Below are 20,738 nucleotides of genomic sequence, written 5' to 3'. Positions count from 1 at the left end.
CGGAGGTATGCGCCAGTTTCCAGAAGTGGATCCCCTTCCTTGCTGGAGCAGAGCAGCGCATATATCACCCGGTGGCAGCAGTCCACCTTCCCTACAGTTTCGTAACCGCTTACGAGGGTAAATTGAGAGCTGGGAACAGCCCTCTATTAAGTAGCAGATTGAGAAGAGGCTCTTCCCACTTGGAGAAGGCAAGTCTTCCCAGACAGACCACTCGCATCGGGAACTACAGTAATCGAGGCGCCTCCTCTGCACTCAGCTGTTGCCGCTGCTGCTGCTGCTCCTTCGCCGCTCCTGCTACTTGCTGCTCCCTCCACAAGGTGCCCCCGGAGCTTCATCCTTTATCCTCCTCCCTTTATCCAGGTCCTACTGCTGCGGCTCCTGCCGCTGCAGGCACCGCCGGAGTCATCGCCGGAGGAGCTGTCCCGCCACCGACCCCGGCACCCTGCGGCCACCCCCGAAGGTCTGTGTGCCCGCGCAGGAGCGGGGGGTCACCTGCTCTCCTCGCCGCCAGCCCCCACAACCCGCCCTGTCCCACGCAGCACACACGCAGCCCCTTCTAATGCACCTCAGGCTGGGGTTAGCAGCGCCGGGCTGGATGCTGGCACGGAATTGGGAAGGAGCGTGTGTGTGCGCGTTGGGCATGTCAGAGCCGGCTGCCGGCGTGCGGCCGGGCGGGCGGAGGAGAGGTGCAGGGCAGAGCGCCGCAGGGCTGCTGGCTGTCAGCCCCGGGGAAGGCACAGGGGAGCTCCGGTGGGCTGCCGGCCCGCGCAGAAATGCGTAGGGAGGCGGCGGTGTCCCGCAGACGGAGGCTCCCGGCGGCCGGAGGCTCCAGGCGGAGCCCGCTGTCAGCGCTCAGCGCGCCTGCAGGCACGCTACCGCTGCGGCTTTGGCAGGCTCCTGCTTTGCTCCCTTGTGTGTGCAGCTGCCGGTGATGCTTTCTTCTGCTTCCAGTTTTTTATGCCTTTGATAGGTAGTGGTTTTTTCCAGCTTTTTTTTTTCGTTTACGTTATTTTCTTCTTGAAAGTGGTAAATATTGGGCACTGAGTGGTTTGGAAGAGCTTTGGCTAAGGTTTCGTAGGTTGAATTAGTGTGACATTGGACTGGACCTGGGAAAGTCCGTGTTTAGGTTTTTTGTGTTTTTTTTTTTCTCTTCCCAGTTGGTCTCTAAAGGTCAGTGAGAAAACCTTTAGTCCTGACCAAAGTCTGTTGTGTTCCTACCAAGCCAGTGAGAGGACCTTTCCTCTGCCACCTCCAGGCTTTGTTCCACACACCTAAGTTCATGAGAAGGAAACTGAGTATTTCTGGGTGGGCAAATGAATTCTTTGGCTGAGATGATGTATTTCATGAAACAAAAACGGCAGAGCTGCAGCAATAGCAAACTCCTAGATGCCTTTGTGAGATGATTAATTTCTGTTGCTCTTCAAAAGGATCAAAAGATGGCACTCAAAGCATGCACAAGATTTCCAGGACAAAACGTCCTTTTGCGTTGAGTTTAGGCAATCCTTAAACTTACTGCTGTAGATCTTCCCGGGGCAGCTGTTTCCCACGCAGACCAGTGATACAGTTTTGGAGATTTCAGGGCAATTTAATTCTAACCCTGGCCTTTCTTGTGTTAGTGTCAGGGAGTCATTATGGTCAATATTACTCTTCTGTTTACCCTCTGGAACTGTCATTGGACTGAAACCATTGCTTAGGTTTTCTTTGAGCTCTTGGTATTTTCATGTGCAGTAAAGGCATTTGGCTAAGATAAGTATATACAGCTGCTCTAAAGAAGCCTGTTAAGATCAGTGTCAGTAACTGGGAAATTCCTGGATTTCCATAGTGTCCACTAGATGTACCTTGCTGGGTAGTTCTCCAGATAGTAGAAGAATATTATTTTCCCTTTCAGTTGAATATTATTTTCCCTAATGATATATGTGTTTTTCTTTTGTTTTGCTCTTGGCAGCTTCATGATAAAAATCTGTTGCCTAATTGCTTTTGGAATTCTCTTTTCTCCAGCCTAATTATGATATATGATGCATTTATGGCTTTATTGAGACAAATTACCCCTTCCCTACTTACTGAGATAGAAAATCTCAAACTTTAGAAACACTTAGATGAATATGTGATGTGGACTGTTCATATTGGCATTTACTTAGACAAGGTAGTAATTTGGAAGTTTTGCTGGAGTAACTGGGAATAATTTTACATGATCTAGAGCATATAGTTATGAAGCTGCTTGCAATTAAGAACTGCTAACTTGGCCTGATCCCACCTATTTTGCTGGACAACCTACAGTGATTATGAGGCTCTTTTGCCTGTCTGCTTTTAATAGTGTCTTTTAAATCTATTTTCTCTCAGGACATGTAAATGAATTATCAGATGTTGAAACATCATGGCTAGACAGACGTGTCAGATTTCAGTTGTGTGTTAAACACACTTCTGTATAACCTATTTCAGACTTTCAAGAAATGAAGAATAGCACATTCGTAGGCAGAACCCGTCAAAAAAAGTTTTATTACAGTTTCCAAACTGCCTTGAGACCACTAAAACAAAGCTAACTAAGTGGTTCAACAGTTATGAAAAAGGAGCCGAATAAAATCCCAGCTGAAAGAGACATTTAGTTGATCCAAGGCAGGAATGACCTCTGAATTAGCTATCATCACATTCAGTGATGAAGTCATGGAGCTCCCTTTTGGCTCCCGTCTGTGTGGAGGCACAGGTCTTCACTGCGCTTCCCTGATCAAATTAACCCTAACGAGGTTAAAGCTTCATGTGCTTACTGTGGTTGGAAAAACTTCAGCAACAAAAGGCACATTATTGTGAGGCGAGACTCTCCAGTTAGTCATACAGATCTTTCATTGTCTTGGACAGCTTTCAAGTCTAGAGGTTTCAACCTGGTCCCGTGGGTGGGGGCTGGGGATATGGGAACAAAGTGAAATCCGTGGTTTGTATATTTTATGTTTCATGAATGCACCTACGCAATCCTTTAATCCACATGTATCATTTCCTTCTCCTTTCTCCCCCTTCCCCCCTTCTCCATCACTGCAGATTCATTCATGTTGTTGTGATCTGAAAGGGCAGAAATGAAGACAGCGCTGTGCTCGGCAGTCGCTGTTCTGTGTGCAGCCGCCTTCCTCTCCTCCATCAAGGCTGAAGGTAACCTTCCCCTCCCTGTCCCCTTGCCCCGGTGCCCTGCTGACCAGCAATCCTTCCAGCCAGCCTTGAGCTACCAGCTCTCTCCCTCTCTGTTTTTGAGTGTAACTACTTCGCATTTTCTCTTTCTCTCCTTCAGAGAAACACCTCTCCCTCCTTGCCCAGCTCCTTCTGTGCTCTATTTCTCCCGGCTAGTGAGCCGGACTGTAGCTCCCTCTCTCTGTCTCTCTGGTGTGCTGTCCACACTGCCCACAGACAGGACACAGGCCAGCCGAGGTGGCCAGGTGGGCACAGCGCCCCGAGGAGCCACTGCTGCTGCTGCTGCCGGCGGGCAGCCCGGCACAGCACGGCTGTGGCGCTGCCCCCCTGATGGACCAAGAGTGGCTGGTTCTCTGGGCTCGTTTAGTAATGTTGAGAGAGGAAATGGAAAACTCACCAGCCAACAACCCACAGCTTTGAAATAAAATGCTCCAACAGAGTCTGGCTCTCTGCGCCTGTGTGTTTTGTCCAGCTGGACCCTGCGTCTCTGCCCCAACAGTCTGCTGGTGCATCGGCCTCCCCTGCTCGGCGGGGCGACCCCCGGCCAAGCCTTGGGGTGGCCAGACCCTCCCTCAGGGACACTTTGACCTCCATGGAGGGTCTGACCTGGGAAACATGCCTGGAGAGATGCTGCCATTGTTATGACGTGTGTCCTGGACACTGCTGAAGGGAAGGCTAGGCCAGGCCTTGCTGTAGTGGCTGGGACTCCAAGGCTCTGCCATGCATGCAGCATTGTCACTTCCAAAGAGGCCTTCCTCCTCTTCATCCTCCTCTGGCCCTGGCCCATCCATCTTTGGAGGTTGAGGCACAGGTTGGTCCTGGCATCATCCTGCCTCCAGCTTAAGGGATGAAGACCAGGGGAGACCCATCTTGGCCACCTCACTTGCTACAGTGTGGCTTGAAATGGCATGGCCTGGGCACATTTGCTCCCCAGTGGATTAACAGCAACTGTGAGGACAACCTTCCCCGCACCATCAGTATGAGCTGCTTGGCTTTGGTTGTAGTCTCAGCATTTCTGCCAGTGGTGGCTGCCAGGGGCAACAGAGAGGCCAAACGTCCTGCACTGAAATGACTTGATCTGACCTCCGGGACCTGACTCCATCATAGGGTGAACCAAACCACCTCATGTAAACTCCCCTGGATTTATTGAAAAAAAGCCAGAAGCCAGCATCTGATAATTCATTCCCCCCTTTTTCTGTCTTGAACTGAAAGAAATTCCCTGATTGTGACCTGCGTGCCACAAGCTCCTGCGTCTCTGGACCTGGTCGCCTTGGCTGATGGCTACTAAAAGCATGGGGTGTCAGAGCTGCCTTGGCAGTGTTTGCCCCCTGGCAGCGGTGGTTGCTTGGCACATACAGATGTGCCATCTTTCTGGAGAAAGATGGCATTTCTGTCTGCAATGCAATGTCTGGTCACCCTAGGAGAGAATCAGCCCACTGCCTTCCTCTTGTGCTGAGTTTTTGTTGGCTAAAGAACCAAAAAAGGTCATCTGAAGTCATTTCAGAGTTGCATTTGAAAGCAGGACCATCATGCCAGAGAAAGCAGAGAAAGTCTACAGCTTTGATGGAGGAAGGGAGTGGATGTGTTTGTGTGTTCTTCCCTATGTTAGGAGGGAGCTTGCTCAGAGCTGGAGTAATGTTGCTATTGTCCTGCACTACTTGATTACATGTATGGAGTATATTATTTCTGAATGTAAGCAGCGGTGTTTTACTTAGCTATAGTGTAGACTAAACCAGTCCCAGCTTCAGTGCTGTTAAAGAAAGCTACAAAAATGCATTTGGAATAGTACACAGTTATTTTATAACAATAAAACTAGACACATTGCCAGACAAGCTGCCCAAGCTTGTTTAGATCCTGTGTTGGAGGATGAACTATTGCTAAGCAGAAGAGTGGACAAAGCCTGATCTTGAGAGTTGTAGAGCAGTCCTGGCCAGGACTGCACTCAGGAATATTTATTAAATGAAATACCTAGTTTATGGTGATTCATTTTCTATGAGAAAATTCTTCTAACTTCAGAGTTTTGAAGTAAGAGCAGTGAAAAATCATGGTGCTGAAAATGGAATGAGGAATAACTGTGATGAAAATGAAGATTCAAAACTAGGAGTACCTTAGGACATGCTGTGGTAGGAACTCCTTTTGTAGAGCTTTTTGCAGTGCGTTTTTTTGTTTTCACTGTACAAAAAATCAATCTTCTGTACTGTTTTAATTTTGTGTTTCAATTCTGCATCATTTTGTAAATTGCAAGTTGGATATTACTTTAGTTCTGGTATCATTATAACTTAAATTCTATCTGCTGAACTGACTTTCTCCTATGAACATTTGTCTTTTAGTCTGTTTTTCCAACTTTCATATTGCTTTGTGGCAAAACTATCCTCCCTTCGTCCCCAAGTCAGTCAGTCTTTTGAATCTTTTTTGTTTTGTTTTTTGTTGTTGGTGGTGGTGGTTTTTTTTGTTTGTTTGTTTGTTTGTTTTTAGTTTTTTTTTTTGGCTCTCCCTGTAGCATTCACAAGAGATGCATTTTGAATTTTTATTCCCTGAGGTCTGGGTAGACACGTGGTGGGATGAAAAAGTGAGAGGAGAGTAGGGGGAAAGGACCATTTGTTGTGGTAAAGATTGTTGATATGGGGTGGGAAGATGAGGTGAAAGCTGAGCAAAGGAAAAGATTAGTTCTATTTTTCTGCCTTTCTTCAGCTTTCATTTTTCGGTCTCCCTGGGAGTGGATCTGATGTTTATCTGATGCTGCTGTTCATATGTTTCAGTATGAAACTGATTCTTCATCAGTACCATGACTGTTCTGAAGTCCTTCATGAGAGTTGTGCTCTGTTGCTCTTGGCAAGGCAGTGAACTGCAGTAATGGTGTTAGAGCTTTTCTACAGAGATACAGCAGGACAGGGTTTTCTAGCTGGGCAGTCACTCTAGGAGCTGAGAGGGTAAAACCCATATGTAGTCTAACTGCATTCGTGGCATTTCACTGGGGAAGTTGTTTACCCTGGTCAGGGCAGCAAATCTCTTTTCAAGCACAGCATTTTTTCTCTGTTCTTTTACAGTAAAATTCTTGTTTTATTTCGAAATCTTTCTGATATCTCTCTCTCAGCTTAAATTTCTTGTGTGTGATGCTATATTTATGCTTTAAGTTCTTTTGTGCCTTTTCAGTCCAGCACTGCAATATTCCAGTGCGTTCTCTGTCTGTGCTCATGTCAAAATTTCTTTCTGTCACAGTATTTTTTCCATCTGTGATCACAGAGAGCCAGGGGCTCATTTCTCATTTTAGTCATAGTTGAGCCAAGTATATTAGCATGTGAATAGCCTGTTAGTTATAACCTCAAGGTAAATCTGTGATGATGTCATAGCTTGTGTAGTTGTGTCATGTTTCCTCATACAGAGGGATTTTCAAAGGTGTGGGAAAGGAATGAGGAAATCATTGTTTCTGTGCAACCTCACTGGGCTTCTGGAAGTGTTGACTTTTCCGTTTTTCAGGAACTAGTTCAGACCTAAAAAAGTCTGCTGTCTAGGCTGGATGTAGGGAAGAAGGGCATCACTAATCCAGGTGTGGGACCTTTGTGTAGTGCATAAAAATGTTTGTCAAGTGAAAAATCTGTTATAAGGTTATGCAGTAGAGTAAGGGACAAATAATTGCAGTGCAGCAGTTGCAGATTATTAGAAAGTTTCTCTTGTAATAAAGTTTATGTTGAGTACATTAATTTTCATTGAATGATTTAGAAATTATCTGAGTTAGCTGAAACTGTTGAAGTTAACCACCTGTTCAGCTTTAGAACTGGTTGGTGGGACCATTATTTTATTACCTTTTGATGTGTAATTTCTATGTCTTGAGAAACTAGCTGTTGATTTCTAAGTTCCTAAGAGAGAGAATCGTGTAGATTGATATGCGAAACTGCAATTTTAATGTACTTGAAAATAACTATACCTTCCTCTTTTTCGTACTGCCAGTTAGAATCAAAGTGTATGTGCATATGTAGGTATATACACACATGCACATACAAATACATGCACAAACATGCATAAAATTTGGTAGTCATGCATGCAGTGTGTATATATATATATATATGCAGTTATATTTAGTTACATGCATCTTTATATGTATAGGCATATAAATTTAAATGAATTTTTTTCAAAGTACATTTATGAGCTATATATCTTGTGTTTTGGAGAAAGTTCATACACATGTATAAAATAAAAGAAACACAAAGGTACTGATGCCAGTGTTTCTGTGTTGTGATTGGCAATGAATGTCTGAGAAGCAGCTCTTTGCCACATTTCTAGGCTGTAGCTCATTCCTTCTCCCAGTCGTGTTGGCAACACAGACTTCGGAGGAGCTTGGCTGGGGTCATGATCTAGATAGTTGTGCCAAATCCATGACATTTGTGAAGAAAATATTAAATGAGGAGTTTTGGCATATTCCAGCCTGAGCAGGGCTTATCACTGTGACAGTAAGGATGAGCTTACTCTTCAGCTACTGCAGACTGTATGTGATTTTAACATGGGCTAACATGTTACTGCATTTGATTATAGTGCATCTTTTTCTAGTGATAGAATTACAAATTTTGTTTCATACAGGGATTGTGAGTGGCAGCTTTAAATCTGGTTCTGCATATGAATTACTTGATCTTCTGATTATACTTTATTTCTGCTTGATTAAGATATTCATTGGGATCCTCTAGCAGTCACATTGTGTTATCTGCAAAAAGCTGTAGACTTTTATTAGGTTTGTATTACCTATGAGTTAATACAAGCTATTATAAGACCTGCATAGCATGAAAAAGATGCCTTGCTCTGTATTTTTTGGTTTTAGAAAATATACTCTTATTACACATGAAGTGGCAGTGAATTAAGTAGATTATGTCTGGGTTGTTTTGTTTTGGTTTGGTTTTTTTGTTTGTTTGTTTTGTTTTGTTTGAGTTTTTTCTTTGAGTTTTTGTGATGCATTACATAGTCTATCCAGTTAAGGAAATTACCATATCACAGTTCTAAGAGTGGTTGAAATGAATGCTATGTAAACATTATTTTTGTACAGCAGGATATTTTTCCACTCTGGAAAACTGTTGGGGAGCCATGCATTTCTGTGCATCAACAGTGGGGTGACTATATTAAAGCAATACTATAATCCCATCATATGTTATGATCATGATCCTGTACCTTGAGGAGTGAGGAGTGTAGCATGGATTTTGATGGACACAGGATCAGCACTGTTACTACACTGTGAGCATAGGTGCAACTTCACTTCTGCAAGTAGTCTCACATCAAGACTGCTGGCTTGAGTAAAGCTGGGCTCACATGTAAGATTTTGTAGAGAGAAGTTTTAAAGTTTGTCCCTGTAATGTGGCAAACTCTTACCACAACTAGCGGCATTTTGTTCCTAGAACTTGTGTCTGATTCAGTATTGCAGATGTATTACTTTTTCCACTAGTGAATTCCCTTCTGGAAGAAGAATTTTAATGAGGTGGGGTAACAGTTGCCCTATTTTATTATCACAATAACATTTTTATCATCTAAACATTTTGCTGTACTTCGGATCAGCTTACTGACCTCAGTCATATGACCATGGTTTGGGCTTCACCCCACATATGGTTTCACTTGGGTGAAATCTGACCCATGTGAAGGTCTGTGGATGTTTTGGAGATTCTGTTTGAGTGCTCACAGGCCATCTGGAAGATATTTTGATGACATTGGATCAAAAGTGCTCCTTTTTTCACTCAGGCAAGGTTTCTTTTTGGATTTCAATGGGAGTGGTATCCAGTGCTTGAGTTTGATAAGCCAGCCATAGGTAAAGGATGAATTGATTTAAAGTGCAGCAATGAAGACTGGGGTTAGATGTCGGGAATAACTTTATGATGATAAAGGCAGTGAGGCCTTTTGAGTAATTTCTGTGGGAAGCTCTCAGTCCTGCCAGTAGTGGAGATCTTTAAGAATGATCTGAGCAGACATGTCAGGAATGACATGAGAGAGCTGATTATGTCTTGACCATGGGATGGACAAGGGGACTTTTGAGGTCCCTGCGGATGCCATTGTTCTAAAAGGCTGTGATCACCTGGATGAACAGATACGTCACTTATGTATTGATGTACACTTCTTACCTGCCAAGATCCACATCTGAATTTTCAGAAAATGGATTAAAATCCTTTAAGATGTCAAAGACTTTTCCTCACAGTCAGCTTTTTCAGTTTATCTGGAATCCGGTCATTTGGATATCAACAAGTTGGGCTGCTGCTGTCCTTCAGCAGTTAAAGCCTAAAGTCTCTGCTGCAACATGCCAATTTACTTGCAAGGTTGGTGGTGCTGTTTTTTCCATGTACTGACTTTTTTTTAAAAGCATGCTCAGGTCAGTTGTCTCTGCCTTTGCATTAAATTTGTCCTGAGCCATTGCTACTGAAACAATATTTTATAATGATATTCTTATCACCTGAATGTATTTTACTATTAACACATGTTGCATGATTTTGATACTAAGTAACTACCCTGATGCCTCTAGCATTGTGATACACATAAACTGAATGATGAATAAACGGTGCATGCAGGATAATGGTCTAATCTCACTGCCTGTGTATGGACAACAGGAAAAATAACATTTACTTCAGTACTAGTGTTACCTATTGTATCAGTATTACAAAGCCATATTATCCTATGGTTGGAAATAACAGAAAATTAAAAGGAAAAAAAAAGCCAGATTTTTTGAACTCAGTTTTACTTCTCGCAATTGGACAGTGTCTTTTCATAATTAAACATTCTAGCATTTACCTCTTTATCTGCTTTTAAAATTATATTAAAATCTGAAATGAGATCTGATATGTGATGGAGATCTTCCATGAATCAGGGAAGATCTGTCTGTTAAAAATGCCTGCAAAAACCCTCTCACAAGTAGTTAAGGAAAGTATGGCTGGATCTAATCTTACTTTGTAGACCTATTTAAACAATAATATGTAATACACCTACCATGCACTGACAGTGAGTCAGTAAAATACTGCATGAATAAGCATGACAATTTTACAAAGAGAATATCATTATAAAATATTTATGAAACGTCTTTGTGTAATGAATCTTGTACATGGAGGCTTTTGTCCATCATAGGAAGCTAAAAAAATAATAATCAACATTTCATTTACATATGCATGATGCTGCAAAACTGCGTATATAAACTATTCCTTTCTGTACTGTTCAGTTACTCCTGTCATCAGCTCCTACAAGTTTTATTTGCAGTCATTTGTTCAGATCACTGGTGCCCTCTTTGCTGTTTTCTATAAATTCTGCAAAATAAATGTCCATAAATATACTTTGATGTTGTCTTTTCATAATTAACCATTGTATTGTTTGGAACCATACTGGCATTTTATGTTAAAATGCCACTATTAGTATGGGTACACCTGCTGCAAAGGGAACATGAAAACAATAGTTTACACCCTTGAAATTGTACAGAAATCTGGTGTAAACAGGTAGAGTTTTATTTTTGTGAAACTTCAGATTAGCTCAAATACTTTAGCAAATTGCAATCATTACTAATGCCATTTCTTATCCCCTTAGTTCCTGAATCCTTTGCTGCTATATGCCAAGTATGTCGCCTTAGTGGCTTCAAGGAACAAAGGGGTAGAGCTTTCCATATTTTGAAATAAAATGATACATCAGTGTATCACTATTACAGATATATATTTTGCAACTGTATTCATATCTAGACCCTAACAGAAATTGCTTTACTGAACATTAAATGCCAAATATTTTCCTGTATTCTTTAAATTATTTCTCTTCTCTGCCAAGTTTTTAGATTCAGTGAAATTGATAAGGAATATTACCATGCAGAGACTATATTAAAAAGCTGATCAATTCTTTAATGTCTAATTGAGAAGAGTAATGTGTTTTTCCCATCCTAAATGATCTCATGATATTGTAAGCAGGTTGTGATGTGGCATGCTTGTACGGATTGCACCCAGCATGTAAAAAAATTTCCTTTAATTGTTATGTGAAATGTTTGCATATGTGGTGATTATCTGTGAACTCATTGTACATGTATCCAAATGTGTTTTCTATTGTGCTTGATTTTGCTGGCCTTTCTTGAATGTCTTGGCAACTCAAGAAACACATGTTCTGTGCTGTCCTCTGTAATGCATATACTCTTTGATGTTTTGTCATATTTTGTCAGCTTTTGTTTTATTCATTTTCCAACAACATATCTTTATATTTGTTGGAAACAAATTTATGCAAAGACAATTTTAGTAAGCTTTGCTCAACATTCTTTTTTTTATTCATTTGCCAAAACTTGTTCAGATTTTTAAACATCCTGGTATAAATCTTTTGCAGTTAATCCACCATCAGACTTGAATTTTACAATTATAGATGAACATAATGTTCAAATGTCATGGAAAAGGCCACCAGATGCAATAGTGGGTTACAGAATAACTGTGGTCCCAACAAATGGTGAGTTCTGTAAAATTTTGTTACATTAATTCAATTTTCTAACTTTGGGCTTATTTTCACTTATATGTAACTTAGGTATGCAAGTAGGTATTAAAATCTTTCTCAAGTTTGTGATCAAGACTGGGTAGCAGCAAAGAGCATACAGGAAGGAGCGCTGATGGTTCCAAGTTAGTTTTTCTTACCATAACCTATACCTTTTGGGACCACAAATGATAAGTTTTGGACAGTCTTTCCTTTGCAAGGAGCAAAAAGAAGGCAGAGTCGTTACTCTACTACTCTTCAGTGCTTTTACCTTAAAGTTCAAGAATTTAATTTTACTGTAAGACAGCCGTTACTCTATTTCACTTTGAGAAATAATTAGTGGAAAAGTGATACTGAATCAGAACTAGACCATGATCGTTAGATCATAGTACATTATATATGTGTATTTTAAGATTCAAAAGAACACTTCAGCAATTTTGTCCCTATTGAAAGCAGGTTAGTTTGAAGTTTCATGTTTAAAAGTTCATACTTCATGAAAACGGAAAAATGTATCATTCTAAAATTATCACTGGATTTTAGAGAGCTTTCTCTCTGTTGCGTTTTGTTTTGCGATCAACTTATCAATATTACTGGATTTAAAGGCTGCATTAAGTATTTCATGTATTTATTCCAGATGGACCTACTAAAGAATTTACTCTTTCACCTAGCACTACCCAAACTGTCTTATCAGATCTTACACCTGATGTAGAGTATGTTGTATCAATAGCTTCATACGATGACAGAGAGGAGAGTCTACCTGTTTTTGGCCAGCTGACAAGTAAGTAGCTGTTATACAATTAGAAAACTGAGTAAGATAATTGAGTGGTCATTCACAACACTTGGCTTTGATCGAGTTCCCCCAAAAAATTGCCACACACCTAAACTCTCATTAGATGGAGCTGTCTGAACAGCCTTTTCCCAGTATTCCTAGTTGAAGCAGAGAAAATTTGCAGAAGGTCAAAGGAGATCAGCATGTATATATAGTGTCTGACAACCCCTATGGAATTCTTGGCTGGAGGCACCTGTTTGGTTTTTTTTAGCTAAACCTGCTTCCTATAAATTCCATCTGCTAAAGTCAAGGGGAAGACAGTCATTGCCCTTAGTAACAAATGATTTCATCAGGCATCCTCTGTGTGTGTGTGTGTGTGTCTGTGTGTCTATGTGTCTGTGTGTGTGTCTGTCTGGGTGTGTTTGTGTGTGAAAAAGCTAACTATATTCATCAAATAATACTAAAATGTGGCACAATATATCTCAATGCATACTAAAACATTGAATTTAAGTTTTTATAATTTATATGAAAAATAAATCATAAAATAAATTTAGTGAAATAAAGATCCACAGCATGCTGTCTTCTATGACATATTTTGTCTCATGTATCAAGCTTCACAACCAACCATGGGAAAATTACTTATGATTAATTCCCCTAGGTGTTAATGGGTAATACTGGTATTTCATCCAGGCATATTGCAGTTAATTTTCAGGAAATTAGTGTACAAGATGTACAAAATATAGAGGATCCTTAGTTATTTGCATTTTCTGTATTTGGTGTTGCCTTGAAATCTATGTTGTCTACTCTGTAAGTACAGGTGATATATTCAGAACCTGTGTTTATGTTTTCATTTTCTGAGGCTTGTCAGATTTGTGTCTCTAATTGCCTACATGTGTTTCTTTGATGTTTACAAACTTAACCTGATTCCTCCATTAATTCTGTCTATGTTGTGCTTTGTGTAGTTCAGACAGGTGGTCCAGGGATACCAGACGAAAAGAAGGTTGAGGCTCAATTGCAAAGTAAGGTGTTCTGTCTTTCAACTTAAATGACTTTTATCTTACCTGAGGTCCATCTTTAGGACCCCATAAAGCTAAAGTATGTTGCTGTGTTACCTAGCAATAAAATTAACTTGTAAAGTTGTCCAGAGTTAAGAAAGCTTGTGAAGGGACTGGGATAGAAGGAATTCACTAGCTGCATTGAAAGATTAAGATGCAAAGCTGGTACTGAAACTAGGGATTTCATGCAACTAACCTGAGCAAGTCCATGAGCATCTTGGTCTTATTAACAAAAAGTGTTATGCTGGGAATGGAAGACACGGCAGAAGAACTGGTGCAGATATAATGAGGAGACAAAGATGCAAGGCAGAAGTGGTAATAAAATGCAATTTTCCCATAACATCAGATTACTGCAAAAAGTTTTATGTATGTGTTTTCATCTGTTGTAGCATAACAAATCTTGTGGATTAGCATAAGAGGTGTCTTAAAAGAGTTCCTTTTTGATAATGGCAGCTAGAAGACTTGTATGAGTGTTAACTTATGTGAATAATGCTTCCCCAAGTAAGATATTCCAGATAAAAAGATCAATCTATTAAATATTTGGGGGTTTTGGCTTTTACTTACTAAGTTTTGATTAGAAATTTCTCACTAAATTGTAAGAATGCATTTGCTCATTTGCTAATAGGGTTTTGGTTTTTTTCCCTGTTGTGTTCCAGGATGCTCCATAAGTGCAATGACAGACTTAGTTTTCCTGGTAGATGGTTCATGGAGTGTAGGGAGAAATAACTTTGGATATATTCTGGACTTCATGGTTGCCCTCGTATCAGCTTTTGACATTGGGGAAGAAAAGACAAGAGTTGGAGTTGTTCAGTACAGTTCAGACACAAGAACAGAGTTCAATTTAAATCAGTATTTCAGAAGAAGTGATCTTATTGATGCAATTAAAAGGATACCTTACAAAGGTGGCAACACAATGACAGGTACAGATTTTCCATACACACATTTATTCAGCATTTCCTTTCATAATTCAAATTTGCTTTAAATCCTAGTTCATACAAGTCTAGTAAATCCCAACTTGTGGTGGTGTTTTTAGGTGAGGCTATTGATTACCTGGTTCAAAACACCTTCTCTGAATCTGCTGGAGCAAGAAAAGGCTTTCCCAAAGTAGCAATTGTCATTACTGATGGAAAAGCTCAAGATGATGTAGAAATTCCTGCAAGGGAGCTTCGCAACATAGGAGTTGAAGTTTTTTCTTTGGGTATGTTGAGTTTTTTTAATGACTGAGAAATTAACATTCATAAAGAAGTAGTTTATATGTTTTACAGATTCTGCATTTCAAGAATTTCACTATGCCACTCTTTTGATGTGTATGCCTTGAAATGGGTCATTTGTGACCTCCAGAGTGAAAAGTACTATTTGTGTTAATTGGATAGGAATTCTCTAGCTCCAACATGGAGATCAGCATAGTTTCAACTTGATCTCATTGAGTATATCACATTATTTTCTCAGGCTGAAAATGAAGTGTGTCAACTCATTGCATTAATCATTATTTTGTAGTTTGATTATTGATAATGACAGAGGACACAACTAGATTAAACTCAGTTTTATCCCAGGATGTCCTGGTAGTTCATGAATACATTCAGAGGTGTCTGTATTTTATGGCTACTTAACACATTCCTGTCTATTGCAACCTCTAGGCATCAAAGCAGCAGATGCAAAGGAACTCAAGCTAATTGCATCTCAGCCTTCACTGAAGCACGTGTTCAATGTGGCTAATTTTGATGGAATTGTGGATATACAGAATGAAATTATCTTGCAAGTGTGCTCTGGTGTTGATGAACAACTAGGTGAACTAGTTAGTGGCGAAGAAGGTGAGATGCTTTATATGAATGTATTTATAGACCTCAGTTTATTCCAATGCGTATTTAAGAGGTTATCCCTACTTCCTTTGCTCTGTTTCTGGAGTTTGATTCATTGTCTCCTTTAGAAAGTGGAAAAATGGTCTCAGTTTTGATTATTTAAATGCAGGAGAACAGAACATGTGGTGTAGTAGATTTGGACTAACTCCATTATTCCATAGTTTCAAAGGCAACACATTAACATGCAGTTATCAGAGTCTCATACAGTCCATTTGGACACAGGCATCACTTCTGTGGAAAAATGTACTAAAAGGAAAGAAATTGCTTGGTGAAGGGGCACAATATGTAATAGGTTAAGGAGCAAGGAATGAAAACTGCAGGATACTGAGAAAACAGAGGCATCAAGCTGTATCACTTCAGCTTTCTGTCCCTGTAAGATTTTAAGTAACTAGTTTGACCAAAATGGCAACAGAGATGACTCCATTGTCATAATGCTCTGCTCGAGTTTGCATTTGTTCACACTTTCTGCTATGTTTCTGTGAGTGTAGCTTTCACTTCTGGTTGAAACAGGTTTAAAGCAAGGCAGAATTTCTCCTGGAATTTCTACTCTACTTGGGGGACCACAGATGCATTGTTCATATTTCTGCAGTGATATTTCTTTTGGACTGTCCTGTATTTCAATTCTGCTTATTTTTTGCTAAAAACAAACAAAAAACCACAAAACCCCAGTGATTTTTAGTAAAAATTGAGCAAATATAAGTAAATTTATTCTAGAAATAAAAAGCGTGGTTAAAATATATTTTTAATTGTAATTAATGTTTTGGGTTTGCTTTTGATTTTTTTCAGTGGTGGAGCCTCCTTCAAATCTGGTGGCCACTCAGATCTCCTCAAAATCTGTTAGGATCACTTGGGATCCATCCACAAGCCAAATAACTGGCTATCGGCTGCAGTTCATTCCAATGATAGCTGGTGGAAAACAACATGTACTGAGTGTGGGTCCTCAGACTACTGCTCTCAATGTGAAAGATCTCTCTCCAGACACAGAGTATCAAATTAACGTTTATGCCATGAAAGGACTGACGCCCAGTGAGCCAATAACAATAATGGAAAAAACACAACAAGTAAAAGTTCAAGTGGGTAAGTTAGGAGCCACTACATTATTTTCACATGGTAGCTTTTCACTGATGCTTGTTTTAATCTCATTCCTTTATTATTTATGAGAAACAGCTTTGCTCAGTTTAGTTTGTTTATAAGCAGCTGGGCGTTATACATGAACTACAGGTGCAATTCTAATGCTGTGCCTGTTGAAAATCTGTTTACAGTGATTATTCTTTCTCTTTGCAGAATGCTCACGTGGTGTGGATGTAAAAGCTGATGTTGTGTTTTTAGTGGACGGTTCCTACAGCATTGGCATCGCCAATTTTGTAAAAGTAAGAGCCTTTTTGGAAGTGTTAGTTAAAAGCTTTGAGATATCGCCTCGAAAAGTACAGATAAGTCTTGTCCAGTACAGCAGAGATCCCCATATGGAGTTTTCTTTGAACAGATACAACAGAGTGGAAGACATAATTCAAGCTATTAATACCTTCCCCTACAGAGGTGGATCTACCAACACAGGCAAAGCGATGACATATGTGAGGGAAAAAGTATTTGTTACCAGCAAAGGATCAAGACCAAATGTTCCAAGAGTCATGATTCTTATTACTGATGGAAAATCATCAGATGCTTTTAAAGAACCTGCAATAAAGCTGAGGGATGCAGATGTAGAAATATTTGCAGTTGGTGTGAAGGATGCAGTGCGTACAGAGTTGGAAGCAATTGCATCACCTCCTGCTGAAACCCATGTTTACACAGTGGAAGATTTTGATGCTTTTCAAAGAATATCATTTGAGCTTACACAGTCTGTCTGCCTACGAATTGAGCAGGAACTGGCTGCTATAAGGAGAAAATGTAAGTAACTGCTATTACTTAGAGGAATGTAGAAAACGCAGTGAAAAAAGATTTGAACCAATATTTTGTGCTTGTAGTTACCTAAAAAGTTTAAATTGATGCAATTGTTCATATACAAATGACAATTTTAATAACTGGGGATTTGCCTCTCATTTTCAAATGTATTAAAAGCAACAGGATAAATTAATAGTGAAATGGAGATTAAAAAAATACTAGAGAATCTTTTCCCCCCTGTCCTGCTAAACATCTACAAAGCTATTAAAATGTGAATCTATTGGAATGACCTTAATGGATGTGCTCTGTTTTTACACTCAGAGTCTTAAGTAAAACAGTTACCAAGGCCATTCTCTTTTAGGTCTCCAAAATGAGGTAGGTAATATAGGCTTGTCTTTTAGATTTCCAAAGGCAGTGAAGCAATGCCAACAGTTCTAGACGCAAGTTGATGAATTTGTAGAGAAAAATGGCCCTCTGGAATGGGCTTAGACAAGAACACTTGAGACAGCAGATGCTAGGTGATACTGATCTCAATCTAACTGTAAAAAGTGAAATGAAGTAGCACATGAAAGGCTTCATATGCATGCAAATTTGGCCATCTTGGATATAAAAAATTTAAAAGATTTACAAATGACCAACTTTTGATTAGCTAAAGTTACTTAAAATTAGTTGTACCCTCAGTGTCACTACTTGTGTTTAGTAGAACACTGACATTGTATAGTCCCCAATATTGAAAACTACACTCTCTTTAAAAATAAGCCTTTTGTTTCAGGATAGCTTTGAGGAACAAACCAGGAAAGCAGCCTTTGTTTTAGAGGGCTCAAACAGTCTTAAGATCCCCACTGTTAGGCTGACTAGGCCAACCAAAACAAGCACAGGATGTCAGGTTTGTGTTTGTGCCTCATGTCAAATTCCTTCTTTCCCCTTCAAGTTCATTCCTGAAAAATTTATTTTGTCCTATTTCTAATCTAGATCTGAAAAAAATTCCAGCAATTCTTAGTTTCCATTGAGGACATAATGTTATTGCTGTTCATGGGACACATGAAAGAGGGAATCTAACTTGATCATCAGATTCTAGCTTAAGTTTTCATAAGAATATTTTTTAGATGGACTGTTTGATTTAGAACTCACTGAGTTGGTGTTTCTACTCATTGCTGGATGATTTTAGACAACCTAGATGTGACCTTCCTGAAATTTGATAGCTATAAGCAAATACTGTGCACATGCAAAAAACCAATCGTTTCATCAGAATAAATCAAACTATTTATTTTAGAGATTTTGTATGTAAAATATTCTAGCAAGTATGCCTCACATGCACATTTTTGTTTCTATACAGCTTACGTGCCTGCAAAGAACATGGTCTTTTCTAACATAACATCTGATAGTTTCAAAGTGAGCTGGTCTCCAGCTGGATCTGAGGTTTTGTCCTATCTCATTAAATATAAAGTAGCAGTTGGTGGAGAAGAATTCATTGTTTCAGTACCAGCTTCAAGTACTAGCTCAGTTCTCACCAACTTACTGCCTGAAACTACTTATGCAGTCAGTGTGATTTCTGAATACGAAGATGGTGATGGCCCTCCCTTGGATGGAGAAGAAACCACCTTAGAAGGTAGGATCACCATTGTTCTCTGACACAAAGGAGTCATATGTTCAAATAAGAATTTACTTAATTGGAGGACAGGTCTATGAGGAGCAGCAGCTAAGGCTGAGAAGCTGTACTGCTACACAGGATGAGAATAAACATTATTGTATCTCAATGCATTCAGTAACATATAAAATTCCAATAATAAGCAAACATTAAGTTGTTAAAATTCGGGTTTTTTTCTCTGAAAGCTGGATGGATACTGTGTTTCTCTGCAGTGACCTCTTTTTAAAAGAAGTAGTGAGTTATCAAAATAAATTAAGTGGCATGAATTAATGTTAATATACAATCAAGTTGGACTAGATGAACATTGCAGATCCCTTCCAACTGAACTACACTATCCTAGTCTATTTAATAATTATGACTGATGCAGGAAGGCAGTTGATTTCATTACATTTGAAGTCAAATGTGTGCCTATGTAATTTGCTGTCTACATCTAACTTACATTAGTAGGAATTCTGTTATATATACAATAGGCTTAAAGGGGGTTGCATTTTTGATCAGCTGTTTTTTTATCGGAGCTTCATGAGTCTGATCCAATAACTGATTCAAAACTTCCACTGATGTCAGTGTGAGTTTATGTGATTAGTGGCTATAAATTTAAGGATGGTAGCTGTACTTTTTCTTGATACAGTTGCCATGATGCATTTCTACTGATTGAAAGAAGCAGCATGATAGTAAATTTTATTTTATATTCCAGTAGTTGAATACTTAGTCTACTCTAAGTCATGTTTTTTAAAATATTGATCCACTCTTTTTCATTCTTCCATGCTGTCATTTGTGACCTTTGGTGACATAAATTGTTCCAAGGGAGCAAAAGAAACAGCATGGAGATTTGTTAATTGCTCTTTCCTCTTAGGACTGATAGAAATAAACACTTATAAAATAGCTTATTTTGGATGTTATGTTTGGAAGATGCAGGTTTCACTGTCAGTGTGCACATTTCCATGACACTACCCATCAGAATATTTTGGCCACACATAATTTTCCCTTAGGAAAGGAGACAAACCCTTGGCTGATAGAATATGTAGCTTGAGTGCAAAAGGGACAGGAGAAGAAAAACCCTTAATAAAAATAATCAATCCTCCCATGTTGTAACTGATACTGCCTTAAATTAATGTCAGCATCATGATCTGATGATATCCCAACATGTCTGAGAAGATAAAGTTCTTCTGCAATGGTGTAAACGTCAGCAGCTCTCCACGCAGATCTAGCCAACAGTTTTGGCCAGATGGCTTTCTTGGCAATTAACCTTGGTTTCAGGCTTTTAAAGGATTTGAAGTTGAGTATTGTATTTCTGATTAATAGAAAACAAATTTGTTTCTTTAAAACTGAGGTTATTAATTGCTCCACTTTTAATACTGAAGAATATTGCTTATAACCTACAGATAGCAAAGAACAAAAACCCCAGAACTTTTTGGTTTCCCCCTAAATGACAATGCTATGTAGTGTAGGCAACTTGCAGTACAGTAGATCTTAATGTCTGCTGGAAGAGTCTAGTCTTGTTTGGTGTGTCTGTGAGTTCATCTGAGCTGCTACACCTTTTGTCAAGGAGCAGGCTAGGTTAAATGATTCACCACAGTTCTTCTTTAGTTTCTGGAATAACAAGGTATTTTTTTGAGTTACAGTCTGAATTCAGAAGCCTTTTTTAAATATTAGGTGCAACTTATATTGCAGTGAATATATTTTTTGTTGCAAAAATTTAAGAAATGGAATTGTTTTGGTGGTTTTTTTTCCTGTAGCATTTTATCTCGGTCATTTTTTAAAATAGGAGATCTGCCCCTGTGTAGTCAGGCATATCTGACAACTATCTGTAAATGGAAATGACACAGAAGCAAATGGCCACAGCAAGGAAACCTGTACCATTTGTAATGTTAAGAAGTTTCCCCACTATGCCCAAATGTCCCTTACACAGT

The 20,738-nt window shown here is 39.5% G+C and overlaps 1 protein-coding gene across 4 annotated transcripts in view; it reads left to right on the top strand.

Moving 5' to 3' along the window:
- The first annotated feature begins 91 nt into the window (after positions 1-91).
- COL12A1 (collagen type XII alpha 1 chain) overlaps positions 92-20,738 on the top strand; it is a 100,905-nt gene continuing 80,258 nt past the window's right edge. For 2 of the 4 annotated variants that reach the window (XM_071548620.1, XM_071548622.1), the window contains exons 1-11: positions 92-460; positions 3,031-3,138; positions 11,479-11,595; positions 12,251-12,394; positions 13,348-13,404; positions 14,097-14,360; positions 14,474-14,638; positions 15,078-15,251; positions 16,086-16,376; positions 16,584-17,186; positions 18,517-18,789. In XM_071548620.1, coding sequence (XP_071404721.1) covers positions 3,066-3,138; positions 11,479-11,595; positions 12,251-12,394; positions 13,348-13,404; positions 14,097-14,360; positions 14,474-14,638; positions 15,078-15,251; positions 16,086-16,376; positions 16,584-17,186; positions 18,517-18,789 — 2,161 coding nt within the window. In that variant the 5' untranslated portion in view covers positions 92-460; positions 3,031-3,065. The remainder of the gene's footprint in view (positions 461-3,030; positions 3,139-11,478; positions 11,596-12,250; positions 12,395-13,347; positions 13,405-14,096; positions 14,361-14,473; positions 14,639-15,077; positions 15,252-16,085; positions 16,377-16,583; positions 17,187-18,516; positions 18,790-20,738) is intronic. The other 2 variants (XM_071548621.1, XM_071548623.1) reach the window with 2 other exon arrangements.

The sequence above is a fragment of the Pithys albifrons genome, chromosome 2, assembly GCF_047495875.1.
Source record: "Pithys albifrons albifrons isolate INPA30051 chromosome 2, PitAlb_v1, whole genome shotgun sequence".
Taxonomy (NCBI): domain Eukaryota; kingdom Metazoa; phylum Chordata; class Aves; order Passeriformes; family Thamnophilidae; genus Pithys; species Pithys albifrons.
The sequence above is the reverse complement of the archived record's forward strand: the minus strand, read 5'-3'. Positions and strand labels throughout refer to the sequence as shown.